Source organism: Thermobia domestica, chromosome 10 (genome assembly GCF_964235325.1).
Source record: "Thermobia domestica chromosome 10, izTheDome1.hap1.1, whole genome shotgun sequence".
NCBI classification, from domain to species: domain Eukaryota; kingdom Metazoa; phylum Arthropoda; class Insecta; order Zygentoma; family Lepismatidae; genus Thermobia; species Thermobia domestica.
The window spans coordinates 12137127-12163005 of NC_137463.1; the positions used below are offsets into that span (position 1 = coordinate 12137127).

At 35.6% G+C, this 25879-nt stretch overlaps 1 protein-coding gene across 3 annotated transcripts in view; it reads left to right on the plus strand.

Moving 5' to 3' along the window:
• Positions 1 to 25879, plus strand: part of LOC145662288 (ecdysone-induced protein 78C-like) — a 435634-nt gene that overhangs the window by 371937 nt on the left and 37818 nt on the right. For all 3 annotated transcript variants that reach the window (XM_081727699.1, XM_081727698.1, XM_081727697.1), the window contains one exon: positions 25614 to 25738. In XM_081727699.1, the coding sequence (XP_081583825.1) occupies positions 25614 to 25738 (125 nt within the window). The remainder of the gene's footprint in view (positions 1 to 25613; positions 25739 to 25879) is intronic.

Sequence of the window (25879 nt, forward strand, 5' to 3'; positions counted from 1 at the left end):
TTATTTAGCGGTAACTAATCTAAGTAAAGCTTAACTTGATTGGTTCAATCTCTAATTGTAAATAAGAGTTGTCCTGGATTTGAGCCACTGGTGAAGTACTTGAGTCGGATACGAATTCCATTAGCGGTTTAGCTGCAAACCGCTAGTGTGTGGTTGGGTAATACAGTCTCTTTATAGGCGGAATAATGTGGTGGGGAATAGCTAGGAAGTACGTTCGGAATTTTATTTCTAGTCATTATTAAGAAGCCCCTCATGTTTGAGGGATGACGTTCTTCGACCCTCACCACTACTTAGGGACTTGAGGAAGGAAGAAAGAAATCAAATTTTTTTTTTAGGAGATTCCTCCCCAAAAAATGACTTAAAAAACTGCGACTTTGGCCAATAATTAGTTTATGGATCAGGGGCCACAATATTTTTCAGTGGCCCCTAAGTCGAGTTTTCCTATTTTTTACGGAATAAGGATGTCATACTGAGTTAAGTGATAGTTTGGGTTTGGCTACACTATATGTAGTTCTCTAGATATAGAGAATATAGAAGAAAATTTTTGACTGAAATGCGTATATTGGATGTTTTAATAATAATAATAAAAAAAAAAGGAAACGGCCTGGGACCTTTATGCTAGTCATCCCGGCTTTGTCTAGTGTAAATGAGGAAAACCCAGGAAAAAACTTACTCTTGCTAGCTGCCTGTAAAGGCTTACATCTTTTGTACCTAGTGTCCCCACCGGGAATCTGTAGTGGGTAGTAGTGTTGCCTATACGAAACAAGAGTTGAAGTTGTCTCTTCTTGAAACGTTGTAATGTAAATTATGTCTCTTTTCGGCAAGAGTACCAGTTTCTATTTTAAAAAAAGTACTGCCTAGTCTAGAAGATATCTCCATATAAATTATGTCTCGTCTCGTGTAGAAGATATATATCCTCATGAAAATTATGTCTCGTCTAGTTTAGTAAATATCTCCTCATGTAAATTATGCCCTGTCTCATCTAGGAGATATCTCATTATGTAAGTTATGTCCTGTCTTGTCTAGAAGATAATCTTCTCATGTAAATTATGTCCCGTCTCATCTAGAAGATATTTCCTCATGTAAATTATGTTCCGTCTTTTTTTATATAGGTAGCTGGGGAACTATCTGTACTGTGAGAGTTGATGTTACATGATAATCTGTGCACCAACCAAATTAGGGATCCAATAAGATCCGGATCTCCGATCCGCATCCGAAATTTCGGATCTTGGATCCGGATATTCGGTTCCTAGATCCAGATCTGAAGTTTCGAAGTTCAGATTCAGACTCCTGTTTTGAATATTTTAGGCCTTAGATTCAGACCCAGACTTAAGTATCCATATGTATAAAATATATATAAAATATAAAATATATTTGGTGACCAAATGCACCGATCGTGATTCAGAGCCCACTTTAAAAAGCAGGCCCTGTCCTTTATAACCTCAGTATTATACAAAGACACGCAAAACACAAAATTCGAACTCAAACAGCGGCTCGGTCCCTTCTTTAAATGCAGTAGTGTGGGATCACTGTCTCATATAGTTGGATCACTGTCTCATATAGCCTCGATGCTTTACAGAAACGTTAAATTCCAACAAAAATGTTATTACCCATTAACGCTAAAGGAACAAAAGTAATTTACCCGTATATTGTATTGCATATACGAGAGAGGAAATGCATTATTTGATATTTTAAAAACATTTTTTGAGACCATTTAAACGCCTTAGAAAGGAAATAGAGAGCATGTGGACGCTATAAGAAAGAAAATGTTAGTGATAAATTATCATCTGTGGGCGATGTTGACTGACTTCAGGGACACCATAAAAATCCCGTTATTCGTCAACACGCCTTCACAAACAATCTTGTTTTTCTTTTCCCCTCAAGTAAAAAATTCGCTTTACTTCTTCTCACCATTTCTTTTCCTCTTCAAACACATACGACACAAGATATAAATACGTGTATGAATATGAGTAACACACACGAAATAAGGTCGTGCACATAAATTTATTGTTTCGTCAGTGTTTCTATCTGTGAATAATTGTGACTAAATTTAGTTATTTATATATATTGTCGCAGTGGTAGGCAAACTACGGCCCGCTGTCCATATGCGGCGCCTTGAAATGTTCTATCCGGCCTGACGTAATAACCGTATGATCACTAATCAATGAATAACCAGAAAAGTTGTATAAAAAAATACAAAACTTCGACAAAGTTTGTGCTTCCTTATTTTTCTGTAGTGTCCTAGAACTATTATCAGATTGGCCTGGCACCCCTGCCTTGCGAAAAGGATTCTTTTTCTGGGAAACAAGATGGCCGCACCCTTGTAGGAGCAGCGGGGTGTCATTAGATTTCTGTTAGCTGAAGGGCTGAAACCAATCTTCTGTTCGTTGTACTATGCACAGCATTATTAGTTATCATTTCATATGCTGTATCTCAAAGTTTTAAATAAAAAACAAATCTAATATAGCACAAAATAAGCTAGGTGATCTGGCAACCTTGATTTTAGTGATTATCTTTGTTGATGTAGTTTTTAAATAAAAAAAAAAATCTTAATTCATAGTTGTTGAGCCAAATTGGTGAAAAGAGTTGGAAATTGCAGGAAAAGCGAAAATGACAGGAAACGCAGAAAGCAGATTTAAAAAAAAAAAGAAAAAGAAAAGAAAGAAAAGCATTTGTTTCTCTGTTTCTATGCAGAGAAGAAAAGTGTTGGTAATTTGTGCAATTATGACAATTGCGTTCATGCTATAACAGGTAGCTAGAGTTTATACTATATAATCAATGCGAAAACATATTACAGTAGACAATTCTCATTTAATTTCTTTGTATGCAAAAAAAAAAAAAAAAAAAAAAAACTTTTTTATGAGCTCTACCTAAGAGTTATTTTCTTATTTGCCTAAGTCAGAAGTTTCATTTTTTTTAACGATTCATAAATACACTATTTATTCAAACTAATTGTGCAATTACTTTTTTAAAAAAAATAGAAGAAAAACGGGAAAGAAAATATTAAAATTCCTCATGTTTGTAGGTTTAACTAATATTTATTTAAAAGCTAAGTACTACACATAAGTCGATTTACGTTTATTGCTGTTTTACGAATTATAAAATTGGAGCTGTATTTTCCACCCTCCCCCACAACCTCTTTTACGATCGGAGAAGTCTGATTGCTATCATTATCTAGTATGATCAACAAGTATTATGTGGTTAAAGACAGGTCAGTTGGCTCAACTGACAAGCTCATATGCAATAGGGTTTTCATCCATTATTCATTTTAAACTAACAGTTACGAGATTTAAGAGTCGGCTTTACTAAAAATTATATAAAATTTTCCATCTTTCCTTTGCTTGTTTATTCATAAGTGAAAGAAGATAAGAAAATGCAACTTACTGCAATCATAAATATTATTCTACAACCGAAAGTATGAACTTGAAGAATTTTCAGTGTTACTATCCATAGAAATTACAGTGTTGTCAGAATAACATTTCTCCCAAAATCTAAGTTAAGTTAGCGACTAGAGGAACGAACTTAACTGCATTTGATTACGTATCATGTCGTTTTGGTATTCTGTGAACTACTTTTTAAAATAAGATTATTATTTAATTTTAACAATTGTATGTTAAAACTATTTTGTTTATTACAAACTAAATAAAACTATTATTTAAAAAGTAGTTTACAGGATTCCAAGACAACATGATACGTAATCAAATGCAGTTGAGTTCGAAACTCTAGTCGCTGCCTTAACTTAGATTTTTGGAGAAATGTTATTCTGGCAACACTGTAATTTCTATTGATAGCAACACTGAAAATTCTTCAGATTCATATTATCTGTTGTAGAATAACATTATCTATGATCGTGGTAAGTTGCATTTCATTATCTCCTTTCACTTATGAAAAACAAGCAAAAGAAAAATTAGAAATTTTGTATTATTTTCAGTAACTCAGGTACTTAACAGCGTCCATTGGATAGAATATTTTCTTTACCATATCTTCCATCAAACTTTTCAGAATACAATTTTTCCCAATGTTCTGAGCAGTTTCTTTTCTTTTTTAATTCAATTTTGTTCACTATATCTTCCATCAAACTTTTCACAATACAATTTCTTCCCAAACAATGTTCTGAGCAGTTTCTTTTCTTGTTTTCTTCAATATTGAAAATTTTTATTCACGATATTTCCTGTTTTGTTTCTCCTTCCATTCATTTCCACAGTATCTTCTATCACGCTTCTCAGAGTAGAATTTCTTCGCAAACAATGTACTAATCAATTTCTTTTCTTTTTCTAATTATCTGCAATACTTTGTCACTTTTCTTCTACTATTTCTAGTATTCTCTGTCTTGTTTCTCTCTCCTCTCATAGCATCATATCATCTATCACGTTACTCAAATTAGAACTTCTTCCCAATGTTCTAACGGGTTTCTTTTTTTTTTAATTATCTTCAATAGTATCATTTTCTCTTCTACTTTTCCCAGTAGTTTATGCTTCGATTCTCTTTTGACCCATTTCACTCTACCGATTACCACAGTTTTGTAGCAAAATTTAAAGAAAAAGATAACTTGCTTGACACATTGATAGAGAAAAACGTACATAGCCTACGGTGAAACGTATGTTACATGCGTAAATCCTGTAATTTCTGGATTTAACGGCCATCCTTATGTTATATTCTGCACCGAACGTATAGTTACAAACATAGGTGTCAAACGACGAATGTCTGTGATAGTATCTATGTCTCCAATCTATATATGTCAAATTAGGTAGAATACATTCATTGGAAATATTTTTTTTTCTATTCTAGACACACTGCCATTTTACTTCTGAATATTAAGCTTCCCCCTCCGAAAGCACTTCAAACCTTGCTTAATGTGTCTGTTAATTCCTTGTTTAATGTTGTCACTCACAGATATCTTCTATCCTAGATATTTCTAGATAGGTATTAAATTCTTCTAATTTCTTATTTTCAACTTCTATCCTTGACTTTCTTGGGAATAATTTTTTAAACGCCACTTTTGTCATCGGCCAGTACTTCTCAATTGTCACCCAGTATCGTGAGGCAAACTGGAGAGTCACGTGAATAAAGGACGTGACGGTCACTAGGTCTAAAAAGCTCGTGATACGCTTGTTAGAGACAAGTTCGTTACTAGGCTGGACATAGTTCAGCCGATCGCTAACAGATGGCGTTGGAGCGGCGACTCAGGCCCATAAGGGCTTTAGTGTCAGTAATTTGCATATTCTGTGTGCAGACGAGTGGACCGAGAGTTACCAAATTTTGGTCACAGGTACCTTAATCCAGGCCCCAGATCAAGACGAATCGTTTTTTCCTTTTTTTAAATTCGAACCAGGGGGGTCTCATGCAAGGGTGCCGATCCTGGGGGCCGAGGGCCTCCCCAAAGCTCATTTGGGCTCCCTATTTTATGTATGAATATACAATATTTGGCATAATTTGAGTGCAATTTGTCTTAAAATCTTCATATATATACCTTCCGCATTTGAATGGGCCCTCCAAATTTACAGAGAAATCGGCGTCCTTGGTCTCATGGGGGGCGTTTACTGGGACATGTAAAAATAGTAGAAAATGACCGATATTAGTGTCGAATTCATAGTTTTCGCGGTCGCTGAGATCAATGGTGAAACTCCGACAGGCGTTGACTTCCAAATATAGCCCCCCATGCGAAGAATGGGTATTTCAGCTAGAATATGTTTATAATAAACCTGTGTGCTGTACGGTATGCAAATTTGTATAAATGTTGTCGCTAAGTTGAATCTGTATCAGTGTATCTGTGTGTAAAATACGCGTGTAGTATGACGCATGAAAAAAAAAAAAAAAAAGACAAGAATGCCGCCACACAAGATGTATTTTATGTGTCACATATACTTCTTTCATCTGATTCCCCGACTGTTCCTTTCTCAGTACTGAGGGCTGTACTGAACAGTTATCACTTCTTGTTTTTACCGTTAAACCAATCTTTTTTTTTTCTTTGTTTCTCGCCTTCATTTACCGCAAACATTACATCGTCAATGACTGTCACTCGGGCTTTAGGCTTTTATATCTCTCTCTCATTCGCTTGCATGCACAGATTACAACCAGGACTTACTTTTTTCGTTTTTTTTTTTAAGCTAACGGTTTCTTCTATGTTCTCACTCTCTCTTGTAGTTTGTAACATACTCTCCCCACTCACTTCTTTTACTTATTTTCCCAATTAAACCTCGCCCTATGTTCAGAAAATTCAAGTGTATGTATGCGTGTGTGTCAGCTGCGGCTCTAAAGAGAAGTCGCATCGATAAGAATTATTATTATTATTATTATTATTATTATTATTATTATTATTATTATTATTATTATTATTATTATTATTATTATTATTATTATTTTGTTACAAGTTAGAGGGGAAAAGAGCTTCATATAATTTCAGAAGTATGTATACAAAATTAGTTCGTTATTAAGATTGCTTCTTCTTCTTCTTCTTCTTTACCGATGTGATTGCTTATATGAACGGTAAAACAGTTGTGAAATATGTGCTTTGATTTTCTGTTGGATTTTGAAACTTATTATAATTTTTCTTCTTCTAGGGTTGCCTACGATATGCCTTGCATCATTGGTATCCCCATCCCAAAATTGTTTAGAAATGAATGATTTTTGCTTGCTGAGTGTTTCAACTTCTCTCTTAGCATATAAGCCATAAGAAATGCAATCCTGCGTATTAAGACTAGGGATGGCCCAAAGTTCCGGTTCCGGCGGAACCGGTTCTCAGAGATCCGGTTTTCAGAACCAGTTCCGGATCTGGATCCGAAAACCCGGTTCCTGAATAGGATCTTAGGAACCGGTTCCAGATCTGGATCCGAAACCGAATCATAGAAACCGGTTCCAGATCTGGATCTGAAAACCCGGTTCTAGAACCGGATCTTAGGAACCGGTTCCAGACCTGGATTTGAAACCCCCCCAGGACCCGTAAAGGAGGCACAAAGTTCACCTTCAAAACACTGCAAAAAGGACCATGCGCTTGTGCCCTTCCCGCCGAGACCTGCTTGTGCCCCCAGAAAAAAATTTTGGTCCACCAATGGGTGTTTAGCCAAATGAGTTGGCCAGTTACCCAGTTTATTTAGCCAAATGAGACAAGCGGCCGCCGCCTGAGCGCCTACCAGCAGCTCGGGTTTAGGGTAGGGATGGTCACAAAGTTTCGGTTCCAGCGGAATCGGTTCTTGGAAATCTGGTTTTCAAAACCGGTTCCGGAACCGGTTCCACACCTGGATCCGAAAAACCGGTTCCGGAACCGGATATTCTAGAACCGGATCCGTACAGACCCAAAAACCGGTTCCACCAGTAACAGGTTCTGGCCAAGACAAAGCTTCAAAATCTTTCTCGACAGACGATACAGTTTACTGCATATCGAGACATACTAATGCTAGGTTACCTTAGATTAGGTGAACATTGAAGCGTTGTTGGCATTGACTGGTACAGTGTTCTTTATTTATTAAGACAATACAAAGGCTTCACGGTAACATAATAATAATAATAATAATAATAATAATAATAATAATAATAATAATAATAATAATAATAATAATAATAATAATAATAATAATAAAAATAAAAATAAAAAACGTGTGGTATCAAATCCAGACTTATAGTCGCTGAATGGCTTACCATTTATTTTTAATTCTAATATTTCCTGACACACCGGTTGAGAAATGCTGGATACAAGTGAGAACCGAAATTTTACGAGTTTCCGCTTGGAATTGAACTCCGATTTCTCACATTGAAAATGAAAGCGTTAATGCTTCAACCAGTGGCTAATCTAAAAGATCAAAACTTTGGGGGGACAGCCAGATCCTAGACTATGATAGGTATATCATAAGTTCACTATAAACTTTCAAAAAATATATAAATAATAGCTCCAATTATTTTCGTCAGTTAAAACACTGGTGGAGGGTAGGCCGCCTTGGACCCAGGTAAATCCGCCACTGGCTTCAACCAGGATGAAAAATGAAGTGAAATGATATTACCCACATAGCACACTACGTCCCTGGGATGTCCCATTTTGATCCCAATTATCCCATTCGGTTCCCGGGATTATCAGGACAATGAGAAGACATCGTATGGACGTCCTGCATGGGACGTCCTGAAGGATTCCCATGTAGGATGTCCACGGGACGTCCCAGATGGGACAGGAGGTCCGAGGGAAAACCAATAGACATCCCTTCGTGGTCCCGTTGAATATCCCGTATCCCGGGATATTAGCGGACATCTGGATCTCCCGCGGAAATCCTGTGGATGTCCCGGGAGCACATGTGGATGTCCCGGGATCTCGTCGTCCCTTGCGGGCTGTCTCGGACATCCCGTGGATGTACTTGTGCTATGTGGGGAAATCTTTCAGTTTAACGTCCCACTATTATGTTCTTTAGGCTAAAATAGACAATGATTGAGACATGTGAATGATGATGGAAGAATTTGTGGAATGAGAGTGTGGGAGGAAACCCACTGACACGATGTTATGCACCACAAAAGGTGTAAATAAATAAATCAACAAAATAAATAAAATTACTCAAATAAAATAAAGATAAAACCAACTAGCAATCCAATACTATATGAAAGCAGAAGACATAACTGCAATTTTGCAGTGTACATTAAGAATTCACTTATTTCTGTATACAATAAAATACTAATTCTGACCAAAGCATAACTAATAAGTAATAGCGTTAAAGTTTCGGCAAATTAACTTTGTCTTCATCAGACGTCTGATGTTCCAAAGCTAAAATGAGTGGAACTTATTTTCGCAATATATAGCATAGTTGAAATATATTTTCTGCAATAAATAAGTTTGTCACATGAAAAAAGTTTCGTAAAATATTTATGTTTGTGTGTATTTTAGTATGTGTCTGTGTGACTCAATAAAAGATATGTCAGAATGAAAATGGATTTTCTGTGTACAAATCAGGAGATGTCAAGTTGAAAAGCGGTTGTGGATTATTGATCAATTCAAACACAGACGCACAAAACATTAAAAAAAAGGAAAAAAAAGCGCTGAAAGCTTAAGAATGTAACTGCCTTTTCAGTCAGATGTTAGGTGATCTTATACATAGATTCAAATTTTTACTTGAAATACGGAACTTATTCATTTTTTTAAAACTTCAGCTTTTCCTCACACTTTTTGCTTTTAAAACTAGATGTCTGTAACAGAATTTTCTTTTTTCCCTTTGTTTTTCACAAGATTAGGAATTAGGAATTAGATTTCTGAGCTCCCAGCATCTACGGCCCTGTTAAGGGCCTTCACTACAGCGAAATTATACTACCGCTAATTTTAGAGTTTTTCTGTGATATCTTCAAAACAAATAAAAATATTCGAAAAGCACAAACGTAGTGAACTTGACAATACGACTTCGCATGTGATATCTTTATCACAATTCACTTATCTGCTTTTGGTATGCCGCTATTTAAATGCTAAATATATCTACAGTTGCAAATCGAAAGCAGACAAGTGAGTACATTGTGTAGTACTTGCGTATCTTTAAACGTTATTAAATTATCTTCATTGTGTTCGGACAATCACTATATCAGGTTATATAGCTTATATACTATGAATCATGATACACTAAGAGAGTGTTTGAGATGTAAGACTTGAGTGAACAACTGCTCCCCACGAGACTCATGACGTTTACTTTTTTCTCTCGAAAATAAGACGAGGATTGTAACGTTTCTCGTATTATGTCGTCTCGAATTTCGTTTCATCTCTTCTCACTTAAAAGGTGTCCCAATTTTTACGCAAGAAGTAATTTCGATAGAAAACACACGTTTATAACTAAAAATTGAATTTTTTTCATAAAGTATACAGTATAGGGTTATGTATAGAATAGCGTATCGTGTGAATGGCCTCCACGTCTTTGCTGGCAGATACGCATTCTTTTGTTAAAATTTTCTATGGCCGTTTTGCATAAATGTGGCTGAATTAAGTCGATACGGCGCTCAATTTTTTTCCCTTCAAAGTGTACGTGTTCGTGGGCTTGTTGCCATATAGCTCCTCTAAACACATCAAAGAAAAAGTCCAAGGGCGTTAAATCGCGTGATCTGTACGGCCAATTCTGATTGCTAAAACGGGAAATTACACGACTAAGAAATGACTCATGCAGTAATTGAAATGTTTCTCGGTCTATATGACATGTGGTTGCTCAACAATGAAAACGCGTTGTTCTTTCGTGTAGCGCACCATTTTTAATACCCTTGAATTGTCATGTGTCATGCTCTTTTTTCTCTCGTTGGTAACACCTTATCGCACAAATGGCGCAAAATTCAAATCTTTACGTCCCGTGGGAAATACTAATTCCCTTAAAACTCTAACAAAACTGGATACATTTCAGAATACACATAAAGTCTGGGGATTTTAAAGTATCGGCAGGGCCCATTCTTTTCCATCATATGCACAATTTAATAATAATAATAATAATAATAATAATAATAATAATAATAATAATAATAATAATAATAATAATAATAATAATAATAATAATAATAGTGAGAGAAAATCAAATATAAACTTAAAGTTTAAAAAGAACTCATGATTATCCTGAAAATTCACAAAATGACAGGTAGAATAGACAGATGGCAGCAGAGTCCTCCATGGTTGAAGTAGGACGGTTCATCCAGGCTTCCCAGCCGAGGAGCCCTGTGTCATAGTAGGAAAGATTTAGGCCTTTCAGGAAAACTAAACAAATTTATTATTTCTAATTCATTCTCGAAATTCTAAACATTTAGAGATGACCAACCGTCATTTTCTAAGTCACTTTTACGATTATATAGCTATTAGCAATGTCATGAAGTGTATTCATAATGTGATATCACTATTATTAATATTCAAAAGTCAAAGTTAGCGCAAAATAATTTACTCACATTAGGTTCTCACCTACATCATTGGTTCCGCAATTTACTTTGGCCAATGGCCTCGCAAATTGACGGGACAGGACTTCCGTGTTTGTTTATACCAAGATGGAGCGTAATACGAAGGCGAGTTACAGTGTATTATTTGTCATTTGATGCATCATAATTGTACGTTAAATGTAATAAATACTACAACAGGGTGTCTATTGGTCACGAAAGTCACGAAAGTTATGAAAAAGTCACGAAATCGGAAAATGGTCAAGAAAGTCAAGATTTCGAATCACGATTTTTCTTTATCTGTACAAATATAAGCACAGACTGGAAAATTTTGTTGTATAAAAGTCAAAATGCACCACCAAAAATGTCTATGGTCGGCGTTAGATGCTACCAAATTGCAAGCAAAGCACGCTTCTATTGCATGTACGAAAATTCAGCAGAATTCGCACCCAAATTCGCTCTTGATAATGTTATGAAATTTGATGGTTTCGTAAAGAAAAGATCACCAAAAAGTCACGAAATTTCATTTTGGAATTTTAGTAAACATCCTGTACAAAACCTTAAAACCCCGATATTCATTTTGAAACACTCTGTACCATGGATTGTAATTTTAAAAATCACTGAGGAAAATAGTGTACATGCGATGTTGTACTGCACTATATTTGTCCTTTCTTTCTCTTATTTATCATCTGTCCCCTGCGTAAAACCTAACTGAAATTACGTAACGACTGTAGCAAAAGCAAGAGAAATTAGTCAATTTGCAATATGTATCATACAACTCTTTATTATTATTACTATTAAATAAACAGTTTAGAGTTGCGTTAATTTTAAAACAAAAATACTGAAAAATACAATATTTTCAATGTTGTCAAACAAATTTCAATTACTCGCAGTACATATAGAGTGTACAATTGTACATTTAATTATATTGTGTAAATATGTTTTTCTTATTTACGAAAAGAGAAATTATCTAGAGATTAAATTTATATAGTAACAAAGCAAACAAGAAATTTTAATTTGATCAAACGAACTGCCAACACTGATATTTTGTACTGCATCAAACGGAGGAAATGAAAAAAAAGCATCACATTCCGCCTAAAGAAATAACGGATTAGTAATGGTTATTCTTGTAAAAGCAGGGAGCTAGTGAATGCCGTATAGGCAACGCTGAAAGCAATCCAAATGTTGCGAGAAAAGCTCGGAATATATATGTATGTTAGAGACTCACTTTGGAGAAACGTCATGGCAGACAGTGACAGAACTGAATTTAGATATATCTAGATATTTAGATGTGCTACAGTGGCTATTTAGGCATTACTGCTGTATCGCCGGACCACACGAAAATGGAAAAAGAAAATGAATATTATATAGTTTCTCCATCAAAACCCGGTGGTAGTGATTATTGTTCGAAATACAGTGTAGGCGTATGACAAAAACTTGTGCATAAAACACGAACTAACTGGTGCTAGGTGTCCTCGAAAAAGCACAAATGCTATATAACTGAGTCAGGGCAGGTGCGTAGCAGGGGGCCCGAGCGGTTGAGAGGGTACGTCCGTAGGGAGCAGGCATGTCAGTGACGGCGGGTATACGCATAAACAAGGATAGTAGAAAACAATTTATATAGCATGCAATGCATGGCTTATGTGTTGCACAGCGTTCGGGGAAGATACTAAATGCCATCCAAAAAAACCACCAACATGTACTAAATTAGGTTATATTCGATTAGGTTTGGTTAGATGTTCTTTTCTGGTTTTCACAGGTCTCCCTTGAAACTAACTTACCATTCAGGGAGTTCTGCAGAGATCGAAACAAATTATACTCTAAGATGTCAGGTCTGGGTTATACGTTGGACACATTAAAACCTCCCGGCCAAGTTTTCTCAATTTCTGACGGTTCGCTTAAAAATGTATGCGATCTGGCGTTGCCAAAGTGGTATACGACACCCTTTCTGTTGACCAGTTACCGCCATTACTTTTGACCCGCAAAGTGTACTCGGTCAATTGCCGACAGTATAGGTCCCAGTATATTGTTGCTACTATTATTATTACTAATAATGTTAGTAGTAGTACTACAAATTTTACTAATTTCTCAGCTAGTTTAGTGGCTGGCGCGTGCGTCTTATCTTAGCCCATGATTGTAGGTTCGATTCCCGGTGGCAGAGCATTGCAGATTTAGACGGATTGCCGGGATTCTAATTCCACCTTAAATTGTAGGCCTACATCTCATGTAGCCTCGGAGCTGAAAACGGACGCTATACTTCAATAAACAAACAAATGCTATTACTACTACTATAAAATATTATTATTATTATTATTATTATTATTATTATTATTATTATTATTATCATTACTCGGGAGGGCATGGTGAATCAGTGGTAGAGTGCTGACCTCTGGTTCGATCCCCGACCAAATAAGTTTGTGGTGGACAGCATCGTGTAGGTGGATTTTCTCGGGGTACTCCCAGTTTCTCATTTCACCAATTCTTCCATCATCATTAATTCGTCTCCCTTATCCTAAAGGGCATAATCATAGGACGTTAAACTGAAAGACTTCATTTCATTTTCATTTTACTGCTACTACTACTACTACTACTACTACTACTACTACTACTACTACTACTACTAATAATAATAATAATAATAATAATAATAATAATAGACCAGAATTATTTAGTTAAGGATCTAAAACATTGTAATCGACCAAAGTATTTAAAAGTCCTTTAAAGCGATGTAAGCATTTGTTGTAAATCTTTTCTGTAGATAAGGAAGGAGTTAGTTTAGGAATACATTTACGCGTTCCTTCTGACGAGGAAGAATTCTCTTCGCCCATCGCGAGGACGTTGAACCCAATACTACTGCATCGCTTATCTTCTTTTTATTCTCTCTCTTTCTATGCTTCAACGTACACACGTGGCCTTGAAATTAATCTTTCTTTCTCTCTCTCTCTCTTGATTCTGTGGGCTTTAATGATTCATAAGTAGCAGATGATGATAGAATGTAACATTATGAGCGAAGTTCTTATATAAGTTGTTCTTTTCTTCATTTCTTCTTTTCTGAGCTGGGTAGAGGAATTTCGATTCCCGTTCCTGATTCCTGTTCCACTTCCAGTTCCAGTTCCGAATCTTTTACATAACGACTTTTAACAGTCAATGAATCAACTAAATCTTTGTACTATGGCCATAACGAAAGATTGAGAGTCACAAACGGGCACATTCATAGGAATAAAAAAATTATGTTTGTTGAAATTTCTCTTTTCAACACCAAGGATATAGTATAAGACAATGCTATTCAACCGGGGGTACGCGTACCGTTGGGGGTACTCGAAGATGTTTCTGGGGGTACGTAATCCTAAAATAAGCATATTTCCAATATTTATTGAATTATCAGAGTCGGAGATTTTTTTTCTCTCCAATAGACGATTTTCGAGATGACGTCAAGTGTGTCTAATATTTCCAAGTAATCGGTCTGCATTTACTGCATACAGTCTCAGAATTTTCTTTTACACACGCATGAATGCATTTTTTTTTTTTTTTTTTTTTTTACATCCCACGGTTTTGGAAACTTCACAAAAAAGAAGACCCCTGTCGTATATTGTGTTTGTAGTTTTTATAATTAGATCTGAAATCCGTATACAGAGATTGTAAGCGAATCTCATTAGTAAGTTCGTTCTGAAGTTACTTTTAGTTTTTGAATTTTTTAACATGGTCCTCTGTGTGCGAATTATCAGGGAGGATGAGGGGAAAATCTCCCTCAGTAGCACTGCATGTCTCCCATATGTTTTGAAATTTCCCATGTTAATTTTTTCAGATGTGCAGTTTATCTTCTGTAGATAGTCTTTTGATTGGCACACTGATAGTCCTTTTGTTGGGTCTCTATTTGTCCCCCTTTTTAATCAACAGTATATATGTATTAAGTGTTCATTTCGGTTTAATTTCTTTTTAAACAGCTTCAGGAGTACACAATTGGATGGCGAACTGTGTCTAAGAGGTACGCGAGAAAAAAATGTTGAATAGCACTGGTATAAGACGTGGGTTTAGAGCAGGGCCGTGGAAAATCAGCGCCCGGGCCGAGAGTATACGACGATGCCCCCATACATATATTCCAAGTATTTTTTCCATTCTTTTGCCCCCTTTTCTCCCGATTTTTTCGTCCCCCCACGGCACGGCACTGGTCTAGAGTTTAAAGTGGAACCAGAATATATGAGTTTGTCCCAACCGGGATACTATTCGGCATGGGCAGTTCGCGCAATTTCTCCGTAATCCAAACGCGAAAGGGTCACAAACAGAAAGATTCATGACAGTTAAAATTCAGACCTTGCTCTTCAGAGCGATTCGAACCGCCAGTGGATTGCGCCTCATGATCCGAAGTCGAACGCCCGAGACTACTCGGCTATTGCCACCGGCCACCACTGAGCCAGAGCCTCTGTGAACATGCCCGTTCATCTAATAATGCTGAGAAACTTTCTGGCACCTTCATACTGGAAGCTAGAAAGCGTAAGCAATTCTAAATCGTACCCATGTTTTTCGAAATGACCTTTTCTCTTTTATTTTGTTGAAAATATAGTTATGGGTTTGATTTTTTTAGATAGTGGTTTGTTTACATTTGTTATTGCCATTGTCCTTAATGTTTGGAGTTAATATGCGACTTAATCTATAGAAATAAAAAGGAAAGTGACTATCTTTGTAACTTAATAACTCGTCAACCACCCGACCGATCTCGATCAAATTTTCAACATACATGAGGTTGGGACCTGGAATGTTTATCATTTCACTTGTACGGTGCAACTTATATAGCTTCTTATTTTAACCCACGAAGCAGATAATTGAACAGTGGGTGGTAGCTATTGTGAGATTTTTCACCCACCATGCCACGTAATCCCATGTGGTGTGTCTCAAAATTATAGAATTTAAGAGCAAATTTTACTTCGTCCAGAAGACCTACAAGTCCTGATCTTATGCGACACATTTCATTTCTATATTGGACCCTTTAATAATAAAATTATATAAATTTTGATACAGACTATACCACCAATCAAATATCTGCAACATTGTTCAAACTTAAAAAAATATAATCTAATATCATAATATAATATAATATAATATAATATAATATAATATAATATAATATAATATAATATAATATAATATAATATAATATAATATTAATATAATATAATATAATATAATATAATATAATATAATATAATATAATATAATATAATATAATATAATATAATATAATATAATATAATATAATATAATATAATATTAATATAATATAATATAATATAATATAATATAATATAATATAATATAATATAATATAATATTAATATAATATAATATAATATAATATAATATAATATAATATAATATAATATAATATAATATAATATAATATAATATAATATAATATTAATATAATATAATATAATATAATATAATATAATATAATATAATATAATATAATATAATACGGTGTTTGTCCACCACAAAGCTTACTTGACGCGAGCTGGAATCGAACCAAGGACCCCATGCATCCGAGGTGAGCGCTCTGTTACTAAGCCACCGCGGACCCAATATAAAACTAGGTAAGATGAAACGTTATAATAACGATCATTTACAGTTCCCTGGCATAGAAGGACCCACTATTAAGTGTTTTATTTCTGTGGCGATGAACCTTAAACTTTATTTTTTTTTATTATTAAGATAATTATTAAATAAAGTAGTAAGTTGTTATTTCAACATAACGAAATGTCAATGCACTATTAAAACTAACAAAAAAAGTTTAAAAAAAAAAATAATACTAGAAGTGTTTATAATGACGACACACAATTTTTGATTCTTTTTCTCTTAGGAAAACAGTGACAAAATCACAGAAGTGATTCGGTAAACTTTCTGAAAAGAACTGCGTAGTGTTATTATTGGTTCTTCTTCTTGTTTCCTCCCTCTCGAGCAACCACAACAACGAACAACAAAACAATACTGTTGTTAGCATCCTCATTTGCGGACGAAAAGCCTTCCTGTCTTTTGTAATTAGTCGAAGAATGGGTATCTCATTAGTTAGTTCCCACCTTCCCATTCTCTTCATTATTATTGGTTATGTTTTCTTATTCGTTTTCTTTTACTTGTTTTCGTTTTTCAATGTACACTTGGTAGCAAACTAATGGTTCAATTTCAGAGAGGTTCTAGTGAGCTCTGTTACTGGAGTTACAAGGGATGGTTCCCAACTGTAAAACGGTTCACGAAATGTCAGTAGAGGAGTTAGTACACCTCTTAAAAGCATGACTAGGGCATTTACAGGGGTATTCAAATTTGCAGTTCTGGCCCTGGGGCTCGAGCTCAATAATTAAATGCAAGCCATAGTCCAAGTCAGAACGAGCCAGAATTCCCACTGACTGTGAGAACAAGAGAGCCCGCGTTCTTAGTGGGGCTTATTAAGATCGAAATTGGAAAGTGAGAAGGGCAAGTGTATGTTTGAAAAATAAATGAAAAAAAAATGCATTTTTCGGAGCAAAAATGCAAGGGAAAAGATAGCCAATATAACTCAAATTGTAGAAACAAAATTTCCTTCGTCCAAATCTTACGTTCACCCTTATGCATGGGTTAAGCGGGAAACGCTCAGGATAATCGCTTTCACTCAAGGGGGCACTTAGGATCGAAACAGTTGAGAATCACTGCTCTAGAAAACATGGCGCACGCAATAGCGTCATTACAAAATTTTCCTTGCTGGGAAGCAACTGCCCTACCTAAAGGACGAAATGACGCCTCTGGTTACAGATATCCAAGACCGATATTAACTCACTTTTTCCTTTAATTTATATACGGAGTACGATATTTAATATTACTGTATTATATCACATAAGGACAAGTGTTAAAAGAAGAAGAAGCTGTGCCACCACAAAAGTTACGGTATTATTCTGAGTCGTGAAAATCCTCAAATAACAACATGACAAGCAGTTAAGAAGTTGTAGCTGTACAGTGTCATTTTCTTTTAGAAGTTCCATTTACTTGCGAATGATCTCTTCTCTAAAGATGTTACAGACAGGTGTAGTGGGGAGGAGAAAATTGAAGGTGATACCGTGTTAATAGCGACGCGCGACACATGACGTAACAGCGCGGCGGAAGAAGTGTGACGCGTGGGTAAAAGAAAATAAAGAAGAAGAAAGGAAGACATTACAGGCGAGACGTCTCCGTAATGAGTGTTGTGGTTGCTTGACCTTAAGACCTGGATAACAGCGTATTGTCTTTCACTGTTAGTAAACAATGGAGGTCACAATTGAAAGCTGCACTACTTGGCAACATTGCCTCCTTCTTTCTGCAAAGGAAGCGCAAATGTGCATCCAGACAGATAGACGACAATACGTAAGAATATAACAATTTCTGTGGTATCATTAAGTTGTTAAAATTTACGCTTCGTAATTGAGAGGTTACCGGTTCAAAACCTACATACTGATTGGTGTTTCACACATTACTAGGCGAATCCAGAATGATGTATTTACGTATGCGAGATTGTGGTCGACTTATTGCAAGAATTCCTTCCACTTTTATTATTATTATTATTATTATTATTATTATTATTATTATTATTATTATTATTATTATTATTATTATAGTCGGTTCACACTGGCGGAAAATCACATCAATAAAAGTTACCCTTTCTTTAGCTTATAGCGATAAGATTGTAACTTTTACCAATGTGATATCCCTCAAGGACCACCACTGATGGCATCACAAAGTTGCAATACATATCGTATTATTGCGTCCAGCATATAATGAACTTTAACAACTTCAAATTTTGAAGTCCAAAGCCGCAGTGGCTCAGTGTTAACCTTTGGTGCACGGAGTTCCTTGGTTCGATTCCAGCTCGCGCCAAGTGAGCTTTCTGGTGGACAAACACAGTGTGCATGGGTTTACTGCGGGTTATTTCGTTCCTTTCTCGCTTTCTTCATTCCACCATTTCATTCATTTCTCATCATCACGTCTCCTTTAGTCTAGCCGACATAATTGTAGGACGTAAGATCTTTTGAAATCCAAAAATAGCTCCATAAATGACACAATATTATCTTTGAAAAAAAGTGCAAATTTTGTGATTAAAAAAACAAAAATAAATATCTTCGGTAAAGACAATATTTTGTTGAATGTCTCCCAAGGTCGATTCCCGGCGGGAGCTCATGTGGTTCAGATTCCACGTTAACTAGTAGGTACCGTTTCATATAGCGTCGCTGCTGAAAGGGACGTCAAAGTCAAAATCAATCAAGGGTAACACATAGTCAATACAACAAAAACAGAGGCTAATTACTCTTAATAGCTTCCGTTGGGCATCCAGTGGATTGTCTTGCTTGAACATCCATTGTACATTAATTTTACATCCATAATATTTGTTGCAATTAAATTACATTCCTTATTTTTATCCACTTCAACCATACATATTTTTATTAATTAGGAAGAAACACTCTAATCGCGATAATAAATATGATTTAGCCTTGTCTGTCAAATTTATTGGGCCGTGTTATTCAGTATTATAAGCAATCTTGTTCATGAGATTAGAAATTTCTCGATTCATCTCGGAAACGAGACGTGATATACATTTTCAAATTTGAACTGAGGCGAGAAACATGACAGATCTCGTCTCTTTTTTTGAGACGAGACAAGACATTTTTTTTTAGTCTAGTGAGTTTTTTTTTCGAGTCAATACTAGTTCACCTAAGTCAGATCCCAAACACTGTTTTAATGTAACATGATTCAGAGAGTAAAAACTTTACATTGATAAAGTAAGTGTACGAACATAATGATGACCATTTATCAACGTTTATTCCTCTTGGGATTTTGGAATTTTTAAGGTAAATTTTAGACTTCCAGCCAAGCAGCAACTGTATCATCACAGTTTATCTAGAATTTTGGTTCGTACCTCATTCTCTTCTGAATAAAGCAACCTTCCAAACGGTACCATTTGCATGTCCATATCATATATCTGAAAAGGGAAATACAAGGAAAATTGGGATTTTTTCTGAGAAAAATCCTTTTTAAAAACTTTAGGCCCTTCTGGACAGACTCTGTCTTCTTCTCTCCTCTCTCCTTATGAAAAGGAAATTGTAGAGGGGAGAAGAAGAAGGAAATAAGCCATAATACGTGTACTCTGTCTGATGACCATGTCAACGACTATATATATATACAGCGGCTCAGGTTTACACTGGATAAAATGGGCTTCATTCCTGCTTTACACTGGATAAAACGGCAAACTATGGTTTAGCCCCTCCCTTGATCATATCTTGGATCCGCCACTATATATATATAATATTCTTGGATGCTATAAAACCTCTTAGACAGCATTTGCGAGATAACAAAATAAGTCTTTTGCTTTGTACTCTTGAAGCCCAAACAGATTACGTCATGATCCTCATCAACTTGACGAGCTCCTCAAATCACATGTTTTCGAATGACGTGTATGTTTGTCATGTTCGACATATATCATAAATCTTGAAAAGGTTAAAGATACACAAGTCCTCATACAGTATACTCCAATGATAAAAGTGGCTTCAATGTTGTTTTACACGGTTCGTGGACCTTTCGACATGTGGAAAGATTTGATAACTTCTAAATGAAATGAAGATAAAAACCAGGGCATAAAATTTATACATATATGTTTTTTTTTAAAAAAACGAGACGAGAAAATGTTTTCGAGAATCGAAATGAGATGAAATTTAAAAAAAAATACGAGACAAGAAAACCTTATGTCTCGTTTTGCCTCGTCTCGTGGACAACACTAACTACCAATGTTTTCACAGTACTACTTTTACCCCTGCTTAGTTCAAAGACCCCCCCCCCTATTCCCGAGAGAAAATCTTCCCAGACAGCATGTTTGCTTGCCGCAAGCTTGCCTATCGCTTTTATTTGATTTTATTTCGCTTTGGCTTATACACAAAAGCTTATTTCTGCTTAGCGCAAGCCGTAGTGCGGGCAACCCACGCTTCGCTTGCGAGACGCTTTTCTTTAGATTGAAGTAAAAAGCCAGCGCGCTTTCGATTTTCAGTTGTTCTCAAAATCCACGTGACGCTGACCTCCTTACTTTCGGCGATAAGGTAGTGTTCGCGTTGTTAGTGTCTTGTTAGCATTCAGCTTGAATAAAGGACAAACTTAATTATTTTTTTTAATTGTTCCGTCTAGCACTCTAGTACTCTAGTCCCACGTACCTATAATATCGCTCTTTATTTCCTCATATTTCGGTAACTATGAGGCATAACGAATTGTAGTATTTACGTATAAAGCATAAATGTGAACATAGATGGCAGCAGATTTGAGCCTACGTATTTCGCGAAAGAATACAGAACTGTTGCAGATATTTTAATATAAACTTCAAGTTTAGCTTACAGTTTACTATAAACTTTATCTGAACGCTGTGTTTAAACTATAAACATTTTTCTGCCTTTTTATATAAAAAGGTAGAAATTTCAAGTACTCGCCACTAATATAACAACATGTTAGATATTTGTAAGAAGCAACGGCGCGTTGCGTGTCACAACTAAACCGTAACAATTTTGCTTATTTTGATGTTTTGCAGAAGCGGATGGGAGAGTTGGGTGTTTTCATGGTTGTGCATATGCTTCAATATTGGGGAAGTGAGGGAACAGTATATTGTAGCATAGATTTAGTCAGACGGTTAAATTATACTGATTTCATACTGTTTTATCTAAATTCGCTTAGTGCAAGATTCCATATAACTTCTTTGGCGTGTGTTTCGCTTGCAATAAGCTTAATAAAGCTTGCCATTGATGAGAATACGCTTATACTTGGCTTGCGTTTGAGATAATTTGACTTGTGTTTAACTTGTGAAGACAAGCTTGCCCCAAGCCTTGCCCAGATGTAACTAACTAGCTTGCCGCAAGCTTAAAGCAAGCTAATTGGCTTGCATAGTATAGCTTGCGGCAAGCTAATTTACCTTGCAACAGCAAGTTTGTGGCAACTTGCAGCAAGTTTAAATTGCTGTCTGGGTTCTGGAATTATCACCAGTATCAAGAACCACACATCTCCCAACCCAACTAACAGCGCCGTAACTTCGATTTTTCTGAACGGGGTGGCAAACATTAATATTTCGCAACTCTAGAAAAAGTTATCTTGGGCCCTCCCGCAAAATTCGAAAATATGTCACTTCTTTCCATCTTTCTCTTAATATTTGTGGGCCCCCGGAGCCTGTGGGCCATCCCGCACGCCCCTGGGACCTTCTACATATGACAAATTAATTAAGGGGACAATATTGACAAATCTCAAAGCCATACGAATGAATATGATTTCTAGGGCCCCTAATAGTAGACATTTTTTTTTACTAAAATGGGCCCATGACTTGTGTTTGTTTTATTTACCTTTTGTGTGCTATTTTGTTTATGTACTGTAGTGAACCTGTTTGATTTTTCGTTTAGAAGTTCATGTTCGTATTGTAAATGGAGTAAGAAAATTTTGTCTCAAAGTGCCCCCCCCCCTCGAATGCCAGGGGCCCTCCACAAGTTATGGCTCTGTCAACTAACGCCATCTGCAAGGGTGCCGATTCTTCTGTAAATTTGGGGGCGGGCATTTACATGTAGAAGCCATATATCAGGATTTTAAGACATTGCATTCAAATTATATCAAATATTGTATATTCTTAAATAAAATAACGGGGCTCACATCAGCTTTGGGGGGGGGTCGGACTTCTGGGCCCCCCAGGATCGGCGTTCCTGGCCATCTGCCGGTTCTTTGAGCAATGAGTTTATTGCTTTATCAAAAATGTTCATATGTCGAGTGGTATGCTAATATTTGTGTGAATTTGATCTCCCTCCCCTTTTTTTTTCTTTTTTACGGCGCATCTACACGTAACCAAATACTAAGAAAAATATTTTTAGAAGAATTTTACTCGTTTACGATCGAATAATAGAAGTGTTTTATTTCCTTTCTCTTTTTTATGATACACCGTATAAATAGTTGATTATTCTTTTTGATAGGTGGCAGCAGCGTGCATTGCTAGCGGGAACAGTTACTGTTATAAATAAGCTTTGGCGCACCCTTCTCGCATCTCATCTTATTCAGCCTGCCTTTTTCCATAGACAGTTCCCGTAATCATAATTGCGTTGTGGAACGGGACATTTTAATACTGGTACCGGAATAAGCTTGTTTTCATTTTATTTGCGACCTATCTTTATTTTTTTAAGTAATAAAAAAAATCTCAGAGTTGAAGACAGCGTTCTCATACAGTACACCTCCTTTTTACGTTTGTTATTCCTTTCTTTAAATTAAATAAATAAATAAATTAAAAATAAAGCAATTAATGCAAATCGATAAGTGGTAGTTAAGATTCTTATAAGATACGATAATAATAGTATATATTAGAACCCATTGATCTGCGTTTCTTCTGTGTTCTATTACCACTTCTACATGAAATACCATAAATTTTCTACGTAGTGCAATAGTAAGAAGTATCAATGTGCACAAGACATGCGATATGCGTTAAACCCCCCCCCCCCACACACACACATAGTCATAGATAAAGTACAAGGGCACTACACATGCAGATATAAAATACAGGTACGTTCTTTTTTATTTTCGTATCAGTCGATAAGTAAATAAAAGTCGCTTTGTTACCCCCTTTGTAAGTTCGTACATACTCAATGAATAATCCCTAGAAGTATGAGCGTCCTGCTCCTTTGGGAACTGATGCAGCTTCATGTATATTATATCCGATACGATTTTCTAATAAGCATACAGAAACCTACTGTGATTTTGCTCGGGCAGAGTTTATTTCTTCAATCTTTTTCAACGTCGTAAGAGAGCCTGCCAGTGAAAATAATACAAAGTTTACCATTTTTCTTTCGCTTGTCTTTCATAAGTGAAAGGAGATAATGAAATGCAACTTACCACAATCCTTGTTCTTGTTCTTGTAACCTCATATAGAGGTTATAAATAGGAGATGCGGCACCGTAGTAGTTAAGTCCGCTATGGCCCTGGAATTGCTGAAATAATAAAAAATTGATAAATCTCTACTAAAGTCATTGCATAATGTACATTTTTAACTCGTTGCGTCCAGTAAAAACCTTGAAGGAGATACATGTTGCATGCACTGAAGACCAGACCTCAAGAGAAACTTACCACAATCACAGATAATGTTATTCTACAACAGAAAATATGAATCTGAAGAATTTTCAGTATTGCTATCCATAGAAATTACAGTGTTGCCAGAATAACATTTCCAACAAAAATCTAAGTTAAGTCACCGACTAGAGGAATGAACTCAACTGCGTTTATTACGAATGGTGCTGTTTTGGTATCATGTGAACTACTTTTTAAATAGTAGTTGTATATAGTTGTATTTAGTTTGTATTTAGTTTTAATATACAGTTATTAAAATTAAATAATAATGCTATTTAAAAAGTAGTGGCTCACAGGATACCAAAACCTTGGAGGCACTACTTTCTGAATCACAATAATAATAATAATAATAATAATAATAATAATAATAATAATAATAATAATAATAATAATAATAATAATAATAATAATAATAATAATAATAATAATAACTAGCAAACCTGCACGTCAGGATACTATTGTCGTGTGAATGATTGAATATGATACAAAATTGAAAATATTTATTGGTAGCAAAGTAGTTTTAATAACACGTTAATAATACTTTAAATTAAGAATTTCTCGATAGTTACTCGAATTTAAGACGTCCTCGAATCTAAGACGAACCCTGATTTCGCTGGGTTAAATTAAGGAAAAATACTAAGATGTTCCATTTTTACTATTACTAAAGCGCTCTTTGGTATTGGTCATTTTCGGTAATTTTTATATATCCCTCTCCTCTCCCCATGTTGCGGGGCACAGCATGATAAAAATTATCCCAGCCCCGAATGTCATGTATGTTGATAATTTGATTACGAACGGTTCGGTGGTTTAAGAGTGATGAAGTCACAAAGACAGTCTCCTTTATATTTTTTTTACATGTCCCCTTCCCCCCTACATTGTGCCGTCAAAGTATAATAACGAAAACATCCTAGGTTCGAACCTTATCTATATTGAAAGTTTGATCGAGAACGGTCGGGTGGTTCAAGTTATTAAGTTTTAATCATTTTCATATATTTACCCTCCTCCCCTTCCCTCCCCTAAGTTCCACTATCAAAATGAAATAATAAAAAACTTACCAGGTTCGAACTTCATCTATGTTAAAAATTTGATTGAGATCGATAGTGTGGTTCAAGATTTCAACTCATAGTGTGGTTCAACTCACGAACACGGTCACTTTTATTTTTATATTTATTGATTTTTGTATATCTCCCTCCTGCATATCCCCTATGTTATTCCGTCAAAGTGAAATGGTAAAATCCATTCCAGGCACGAACGTCATCATCTATGTTGAAAATTTGATCGAGATTAGTCGTTTGGTTCAAGAGTTATTAAGTTTTATTTATTTTTTATAATTCCCCCTCCTCCTCCCCTACGTTATATCGTCAAAGTGAATAGCTAAAAACACTAACAGGCCAGAACTGCATCTACCTCAAAAATTTGATTTGGATCTGAAGTTTTTTGTTCACATACACCGGTATTTATATATATAGATAATAATACCTGTAAATTTGTGGTATCAAAAACAAAATTATTCATTTCAACCCTTGAGATATATTTATTTCATAAATATGAGTACTTAATTGTTGCGGAATAGTTGTGTTTATTAGTGTCTTTCAATTTTCTTTCTGGATCTAATAGCCTATTTATTTACTTTTTCTTTCTAGAGCAACACTATGCAGCTGCCGATTCCAATAGCAACACCCCCACCAAATCGTTTGTTCCTTGTAAAGTGTGTGGAGATAAGGCGTCAGGTTACCACTACGGGGTCACATCCTGTGAGGGCTGCAAGGTGAGTTAGTTGGGTTACAGACAGAGGTGTACGCAGAAGTTTGTCAAGAGGGAGTTTAAATTCGCAAGTTCATTTAATTTCAGATATTTGTACAGTCATCTTCATATGGCTAATGCTTATTTTTGCATAGTATCAAGGAGG